General features: G+C 41.7%; 1 protein-coding gene across 1 annotated transcript; it reads left to right on the top strand.

Moving 5' to 3' along the window:
- Positions 1-5,388: 5,388 nt before the first annotated feature.
- Positions 5,389-6,365, top strand: LOC127232928 (glyceraldehyde-3-phosphate dehydrogenase-like). The gene is made up of 3 exons (XM_051199252.1): positions 5,389-5,649; positions 5,807-6,078; positions 6,212-6,365. The coding sequence occupies exons 1-3, from the start codon at positions 5,389-5,391 to the stop codon at positions 6,363-6,365; spliced, it is 687 nt and encodes a 228-aa protein (XP_051055209.1).
- The last annotated feature ends 3,185 nt before the right edge of the window (positions 6,366-9,550 follow it).

Raw genomic sequence — 9,550 nt, 5'->3', positions numbered from 1 at the left:
TAATGTCTTGATTTTTGAGACAGTCTTGTATGTAACCTTATCTGACCTGGCTCTTGATATATGGTTTGGATGACCTCTCAGACTCACAGCAATCCTCCAACTTCCAAACTTCCTGCCTCAGTCTTAGGAATTCTGAGATTATGAATGAGCATCGCCACATGCAGATGCTGCTGCTGTTACTTCCTCTTCCTCCTTATCTTTCTTCTTCGTCTTCTTTTCATTGCTTTGAGACAGGGTCTCATTATTACTCCAGGCTGACTTCAAACTCATAGCATCTCCCAAATACTGGGGTTATACAAGCCATTAAATGTAACTTCAAAATATACAGTAGAGATTTTTTTTAATATTTCTAACAGGAAAGTGATAAGGGAATATTGGGTGTCTTTGAGAATAATGCAGCTTTTCTCTGCTTGAAGAACTAGGGCTATCAAAGACACCCCAACCATTAACATCCGAGTTCTTGTCTTGCAAACTCACAGACCACAGAGGGTAAAATTTAGAAAGAAACATTTATAGGTAGAAGTTCAAAAGGAAGATGCTGTAGGATTATTCTTCTGTACACTGTGAATAAATTTTATTCTCATTGGTTAATAAAAAAATTTGATTTGGCCTATAGCAAGGCACAATATGGCTAGGCGGGGAAGCCAAACTAAAATTACAAAGAAGGGTGGAGGGGTGTAGAGAGATGGCTCAGCTGTTAAGAGCACTGTCTGCTCATCCAGAGGACTCAGGTTCAATTCCCTGTATCCATATGGCAGCTCACAACTGTTTGTAATTCCAGCTCCAGGAGATTGACATACACAGATACACATATAGGCAAACACCAAAGAACATAAAAAATGATTTTAAAAGAGGAAGTAGAATAAATTTAAAAACAAAAACAAAAGAAACAAAGAAGGGTGGAGTCAGGAGAGTCAGGAGATGCAAGCCAGCCACCAGAGGAACAAGACCTGCTAGAGGACAGGTAAAGCCACAAGCCATGTGGCAAAATATAGATTAATGGAGTAATTTCAGTTGTAAGAGCTACTTAGTAATAAGCCTGAACTATAGGCCCAGCATTTTGTAATTAATATAAGCCTCTGTATGTTTATTTGAGACCAGGTAATGGGGTAAAAAAAAAAAATTCCTCCTCCTTTTACAGGAAGAGAGCAAGACAGAGACAGATAGACAGAAATGGGGGTGCATGTAGCATGAGGGGTCTCAGGAAACAGGACACCATCAAAATTCTAGTCTGGGGCTTTATTTATTCATTCATTCATTTATATGTTTGTGTACATTTGTGCACGTGAGTGCAGGTGCCTGTTGAGGCCAGAAGAGTATGAGATCCTCCAGAAAGCCATAGCCACTCAATGTCGGTGCTGAGAACTGAACTTGGTCCTAGCAAAGGCAGTATGTACAAAACACACACACAACAACAACAACAACAAAACAGGGTCTCAATATATGGTAGTGATTGGCTTGCTATGTAGACCAGGCTGACCTCAAAATCAATGAAATCCACCTGTCTCTATCTCCTCAGTCCTGGGATTAAAAGTGTGTGCCACCTTTAATCCCAGTGCTTGGGAGGCTCAGGCAGATAGATCTCTGTGAGTTCAAAGCCAAATTGGTCTACAGAGTGAGTTCCAGGACAGCCAGAGCTACACCAAGAAACCCTGTCATGAAAAAAACAGGAAAAAATGTGCATATCATTAGTAATAATATATTGTGTCTTGTATACTAAAAAGTAAAGAATGTTGATTAAAAACAATGTTAAACACATCTTCAATACTATCACTTGGGAGGTAGAGGCAGATGGGTCATTGTGAGTTGGAGGTCAGCCTGGTTTACATAGTGAGTTCTAGACCAGCCAGAAATACATACAGAAACCATATATATGCATTATGCTGTTTTCTGACAGTCAATGGTAGGTGGATAGACTGTGGAGGATTGGAACACAAGTGTGAGCAAGTTCTTTACCATTCAGTTAGACAGAGAATTACCTCTGAAGGAGGCAAATGTGTTGCCTCTTCCCTTGCTTTTGATTGGAAAAGGGTTATTGTGGCTCTCTGTTACCCTAACCCAATCCCTCAGACCACAAAACATCAGCTGCAGCCTCCCTTCCCCCATGTCCATGCCTCTATGGATCACACAAACCATCCCTTCATAACTTCCTCCCTGACTCATTGCTGCATCCCAGCCTCCAACATTAGTGGGCATTCCCTGTGAGCAAGGCAGTAACACAGACAAAACACAACCATAGACTCTCTGAAAATCCAGAGAGGAAACAGAAATCAAGGAACAGAAACCCACCCACCCAACAAAGACAAACCCAGGAATCAGCACCTACACCGATAATTCCCCAGTCTCAAATGCCTAGATGCCAGAGCCAAGAACACAAGATGAAGATGATAGGGGTTCCTAAAGAGAAAATAAACCCCTCAAGGAAAGCCAGGAAAACACAAGCAATTGGAGGAAATAAATGCATCCCTTAAAGAAAGCCAAGAAGCATGGCAGTGCTAGAGAAGCAGAGGCAGGCAGATCTCTGTGAATTCGAGGACAGCCTGGTCTACATAGAGAAACCCTGTCTCGAAAAAAAGAAAGAGAGAGAGAAAGAAAGCCAAGAAAAAACAAACAGTTGAAGGAAATAAATAAAACTGTTCAAGACCTGAAAATGAAAATAAAAACAATAAAGGAAACACAAACCAAGGGAATTCTGGAAATGAAAAATTAAGAAATTAAAACAGGAATAAAGAAGCAAGCTTCACCAACAGAATACAAAAGATGAAAGAGAGAATCTCAGCTATTGAAGATAGGATAGAACAAATGGATACATAGTCAAGGAAAATGTTAAACCTAAAAAATTCCTGACACAAAACATCCAGGAAATCTGGGACACTATGAAAAGATCAAACCTAGGAATAATGGGAATAGAGGAAGGAGAAGAATCACAGTTTAAAAACACAGAATATATTTTCAACAAAATCATAGAAGAAAATTTTCCTAACCTAAAGAAGGAGATGCCTATAAAAATACAATAAGCATAGAGAACACCAAAACAAATTGACCAGAAAAGAAAGTTCCCCTCACCACACAACAATCAAAACACTTGACATACAGAACAAAGAATATTAAAAGCTGCAAGGGAAAAGACAAAGTAACAAATAAAAATATATAAACCTATTAGAATTACACCTGACTTCTCGACAGAGACTCTAAAAGCCAGAAGGGCCTCTACAGACGTGATGAAAACTTTCAATTTCCATAAATGGAGAAAATAGGCTATCCTGTGATAAAGTCAAATTTAAACAATATCTATCTACAAATCCAGCCATACAGAAGGTGATAGGAGGAAAACTCCAACCTAAGGAGGTTAACTACCCCCATGAAACCACAGGAAACAAAATCTCACATCAGCATAACCAAATAAAGAAAAACACAGACACACACCAACAACAGCAACAATAAAATAACAGGAATCAACAGCCATTGGACATTGATATCTCTCAATATCAGTGGTCTCAAATCCCCAATAAAAAGACACAGATTAACAGAATGGATGTGAAAATAAGACCCATCCTTCTGTTGCATGCAAGAAACACAACTCAACATCAAAGATAGATACTACCTCAGAATAAAGGGCTAGAAAAAGGTATTCCAAGCAAATGTACATAAGAAGCAAGCTGGTGTAGCCATTTGAATAGCTAACAGAAACAACAGAAAGCTTATAAACTCATGGAAACTGAACAATTCTCTATTGAATGAAAAATTGGTCAAGACAAAAAATAAAGAAATTAAGGACTTTCTAGAATTTAATGAAAATTAACACACAGCATACCCAAAATATGGGACACAATGAAAGCAGTGCTAAGAGGAAAGTTTATAGCTCTAAGTGCCTACATTAAAACAAAAACAAAAACCTGGAGAGATCTCATACTAGCAAATTGACAGCATATCTGCAAGCTTTGAACAAAAAGAAACAAGCACACTAAAGAGGAGTAGATGGCAAGAAATAATCAAACTGAGAGCTGAAATCAATAAAATAGAAACAAAGAAAACAATATAAAAAAATCAATGAAACAGAGAGTTGGTTCTTTGAGAAAATCAACAAAATAGACAAACCCTTATCCAAACTAACTAAAGGATGGAGAAAGAATATCCAAACTAACAAATCATAAATTTAAAAGGGTATATAACAATAAACACTTAAATTCAGAGAAAACTAAGTATCTTGGTGTTTCTATTGCTGTGAAAAAGCACCATGACTCTTAAAAGGGAAAACATTTCATTGTGGCGGCTTGCTCACAGTTCAGAGGTTTTAGTCATTATTATCATGGTAAGACATAGCAGTGTGCAGGCAGACATGATACTGGAGAAGCAGCTTAGAGTTCTACATCTTACAGGCAACAGGAAGTAGTCTCAGACATTGGGTGGTATCTTGAGCATATATGAGACCTCAAAGCCCCCCCCCAACAGTTTCTCCAGTGAGACCACATCTACTCCAACAAGGTCACACCTCCCAATAGTGCTACTCCCTTCGGGGACCATTTTCTTTCAAACCACCACATAAAGACATACTTCAAAAACCTGTATACCACCAAATTGGAAAATCTAAAAGAAATGGATCATTTTCTTGATAGGTACCACTTACTAAAGTTAAATTAAGATCAGGTAAACAATTTAAATATACCTATAAGCCCTCATGAAATAGAAGTAGTCATTAAAAGTCTCCCAATCAAAAAAAAAAAAAAAAAAAAAAAAAAAAAAAAAAAAACAACCCAGGACCAGTCAGTGTTAGTGCAGAATTCTCTCTCCCAGAGTTTCAAAGAAGAGTAATTAATGCAATACTCCTCAAATTTTACACAAAATAGGAACAGAAAGAACAATTGCCCAGTTCATTTTATGAGGTCCCAGTTATCCTGATTTCCAAACCACATAAAGACTCAACAATGAGAATTACAAACCAATTTCCCTTATGAACATGACGCAAAAATACTTTTTTCTTACTTGTTTTTTATGATAGGGTTTCTCCGTGTAGCCCTGGCTATCCAGGATCTCACTTTGTAGACCAGACTAGCCTCAAACTCACAGAGAAACGCCTGCCTCTGTCTCATGAGAGCTGGGACTAAAGGTGTGGACCACCACAGCCTAGCTTAAGGAAGAATATCTGTTCTACAGTCTTTTCTTCTCTTTGATACAGGGTTTCTCTGTGTAGCTTTGGAGCCCGACCTGGAACTAGCTTTATAGACCAGGCTGACCTTGAGATCCACTTGCCTTTGCCTCCCAATTGCTGGGGTTAAAGATGTGTGCCACCACTGCCCAGCAAAAATACTAAATAAAGGCTCTCCACTCCTCCTTGTTCTAGAGACAGCCCCATCTTTCCATGCACTGCAGCCTCATTCCTGAGACACAATGGTGAAAGTCGGAGTGAACGGAATTGGCCGTATTGGACACCTGGTTACCAGGGCTGCCTTCATTTCTGGCAACGTGGAAATTGTTGCCATTAGTGACCTCTTCATTGACCTTAACTACATGGTCTATATGGTCCAGTATGACTCTACCCATGGCAAGTTCAAAGGCACAATCAAGGCTGAGAATGGGAAGCTTGTCATCTTCATCAGTGGGAAGGCTATCACCATCTTCCAGGAGCGAGGTCCCACCAACATCAATGGGGTGATGCTGGCACCGAGTATGTTGTGGAGTCTACTGGCATCTTCACCACCATGGAGAAGGCTGGGGCCCACTTGAAGTGTGGCATAGAGGGTCATCATCTCTGCTTCTTCTGCTGATGCCCCATATTTGTGATGTGTGTGAACATCAAAATTGTCAGCAATACTTCCTGCACTACCAACTGCTTAGCCCCTCGGCCAAGGTCATCCATGGCAACTTTTGCATTGTGAAAGGACTCATGACCACAATCCATGCCATCATTGTCACCCAGAAGACTGTGGATGGCCTTTCCGGGAAGCTGTGGCATGATGGCCTTGGGGCTGCTCAGAACATCATCCCTGCCTCCACTCGGGCTGCCAAGACTGTGGGCAAGGTTATCCCAGAGCTGAATGGGAAGCTCACTGGCATAGCCTTCTATGTTCCTACCCCAATGTGTCCACTGTGGATCTGACATGCCGCCTGGAAAAAGCTGCTAAGTATGAAGCCATCAAAAAGGTGATGAAGGCTCACTGAAGGGCATCCTGGGCTACACCGAAGACCATATTGTCTCCTGAGACTTCAATAGTGACTCCCACTCTTCTCCCTCTGATGCTGGGGCTGGCATTGCTCTCAATGACAACTTCGTAAAGCTCATTTCCTGGTATGACAATGAATTTGGCTACAGCAACAGGGTGGTGGACCTCACAGCCTACATGGCCTACATGGCCTCCAAGGAGTAAGAAGCCCACCCTGGACCATCTACCCCCAGCAAGGACATGAGCAAGAGAGAAGTCCTGGCTGCTGAGCAGTCCCTGCCCAACAACCCCCAACACTAAACTCCCTCACAGTTTCCATCCCAGACCCCCAGAATTAAGGGGCTTAGGGAACCCTACTCTCTTGAGTACCATAAATAAAGTTCACTGTACCTGTCCAAAAATAAAAACTCAATAAAATACTTACAAACTGAATCCAAAAATACATCAAAAAGATCATCCACCATGACCAAATTAGATTTCATCTCAGAGATTCGGGGATGGTTCAACATACAAAAATCATTAAATGCAATCCACCATATAAACAATCTAAAAGAAAAACTTCATGATAATCTCATTAGATGCAGAAAAGCCCTTTGACAAAAATGTAACATCCCTTCATGATAAAATTTCTGGAGAGATCAGGGATACAAGCAAGCCTACAGTCGACATCAAATTAAATGGAGAGAAACTCAAAGTAATTCCATTAAAATCAGGAACAAAACAAGGTTGTTCTCTCTCTCCCTATCTATTCAATATAGTACTTGATGTTTTAGCTGCAGAAATAAAACAACTAAAGGAAATCAAGGCGATACAAATTAGAAAGGAAGAAGTCAAAATATCATTTGCAAATATCATAAGCAATCCTAAAAAGCCTTCCAGGTAACTCCTACAGCTGATAAACTCAGAAAAGTGACTAGATACAAAATTAACTTTAAAAAGTCAGTAGCCCTCCTATATACAAATGACAAATGGGCTAAGAAAGAAATTGGAGAAACAACACCTTTCACAATAGCCACAAATAATGTAAAATATTGTGGGGTAACTCTAACCAAGCAAATGAAAGGCAATAACTTCAAGTCATTGAAGAAAGAAAGTGAAGAAGTTGGAAAGATCTCCCATGTTCATTGGTAGAGTTGGCAGGGAAGGACAGCTGGAATTGGGCCGCACTTGAGGGATGGTGTGGAACCTCGTGCAGTAGAAACTTCCTGGTAACTATGAAAATTATCCTTGAAGGACTCCTAGTAATGGGGAATACAGAGTCTGAACTGGCCATCTCTGGTAGCCAGCTAAGGCTCCCAGTGGCAGGACTAGCTTGCATTCAGTTGAATTGTTGGCCAAGGGAGTCTAACAGAGATTCCCCCCCTCAAACAGCTGAGGCTCATGCTAGGACAAAGGGATGCTGCCTACAAACTGCCAGCAGGGCCCCATTGCCAAAGATAACATCCACAGGTCATTGAACGTGGAGAGCTGGTACTTGCATGGAGCCTTCATGCCACATTCTAGTCTCTTTGGTGTAGGAAGATACTCTACAGGCACCAGAATACTTTCTCACCAAAAGAGAAACATGGACACCAATCCAACCATGAAACCTTTGTCCTTCATCCTGCCTACAAGATGTTCTGGAGAGAAGATGCCACAGAACTTGTAGACGTAGCCAATCAATGTCTGATTTAATTTGAGGCCCACTCATCGAGAGGGAGTCCATACCAGACATTGGTTGGCTGGCCAGAAACCAGAGACTTGGTGTCCCAGGGACCTAGAATAGAGCTAAACAGTTTTTAAAAACTCAGTTAAATAATTCAGTGACATCCTGCTATACTCATAGATTGGAGCTTTGTCCAGTGGCCATAAGAAAGGCTTCCTCTGGCAGCAGATAGAATACAGAGACCCACGGGTAGACATTATGTGGAGAGAGTCTATATTTGAGGCCTCCATTGGGTCCATCCCCTCAGAGCTCAGGGAATCACTAAGAGAGGAGGAAAGGCTGTAGGAGTCGGAGGGGATGGAGGACACCAGAAGAATATGGCCTAAGCAGGGCTCACATGGGCTCACAGAGACTGAGGTGGCAAGCTTGGGAGCTGCAGCAGGTCCTCTGTGTATGTTGGGCTGTCAGCTTGGTGATTTTGAGGGGCTCCTAACTGTGGGAGCAGGTGTGTCTCTGACTCTTTTTGTCTGTTCTTGGGACTCTTTTCCTCCTATTGGGTTGTCTTGTCCAGCCCAGGTATAAAGCTTTTGCCTTGTCTTATTGTATTTTGTTTTGTATTCTTAGAGGCCTGCTCTTTTCTAAGGGAGACTGAGGCAGAGTGGATTCAGGGGAGAGGAGAGGAGTGGGGAGGAATGGAAAGAGGGGAACTGTGGTATGGATGCATTGTATGAGAAGAATCTATTTTCAATAAAAAATAAATAGATATATAAATAAGAATTAAAAATATGTTCAAAAAGTAGAGTGCTATTGTGCAGCTGTGCAGGGAAAGGAAGGCCAGCAGGGCCTTGACACCAGCTTATCTGAGGCATACCAGTTTCACAAAGTTGAAAACCCTTAAGTGGACTCCAATAAAAGTCTCTGCACCTGGGCCTGGTGGTGGCACAAGCCCTTAATCCCAGTACTTAGGAGGCAAAGGCACTTGGATGTCTGTGAGTTCAAAGCCAGCCAGGTTTACATAGTGAGATCCAGGCCAGCCCTGGCTATAGACTGAAACCCTGTCTTAAAAGAAAAGAAAAGAAAAACACTATCTGCACCCGTGCTTCTCAGACACAATCTTAAACCGGGTTTCCTGCCGTGTGCCCAGTGAGGGCTCCTCCGTGCAGCAGCACAGGGAGCTGGGAAAGCTGGCATTGTTCCCAGCAGCTGAAATCTGTGGCTCTCTTTCTCTCTGTCTCTGGCTTCTCACATGTCTTCCCCTTTACACCCTGTGTCCACATCACACATCATCACTGCACACTAGAATTGTGCTCTGAAGAGGATCTAAGCCCTCCATGCTACTCATGGCGCAAGACTGAGGGTCATAGGCCTTGTTATTTAACTGTAGTGAGAACTAAATGACACCTATTATGCACCTAGAAGTTGAATTTGAGTCTGAGCCTAGGTTATGAGGGCTTTGGGGGATTGCAGGCAGACAACACCAAGCTGAGCTACGTATCCCAGGCTGTCCTCAAACTCCAAACCCTTGTGTTTCAGCCTTCAGCCTAGGATTTCACATGTAGGCCATTAACCCAGTTTAACTTCTGGCTTTTTTTTTTTTTTTTTGGCCCCTAGCTTTGTTTGCATATGAGGTTTGTTTGTAAGATTCCCTAGTGCCTCAGAGTCCAGATCAAAGACCAACAACATGGGATAAACGGCCAGGGAGTGTGGCAGAATTAAAGAACATCACAAAGGAGCCAGCCAGGGG

Source organism: Phodopus roborovskii, unplaced genomic scaffold (genome assembly GCF_943737965.1).
Source record: "Phodopus roborovskii unplaced genomic scaffold, PHOROB, whole genome shotgun sequence".
In the NCBI taxonomy this organism is placed as follows: domain Eukaryota; kingdom Metazoa; phylum Chordata; class Mammalia; order Rodentia; family Cricetidae; genus Phodopus; species Phodopus roborovskii.
Note: the sequence above shows the minus strand (reverse complement) of the source record. Positions and strands in the feature narration are given on the sequence as shown.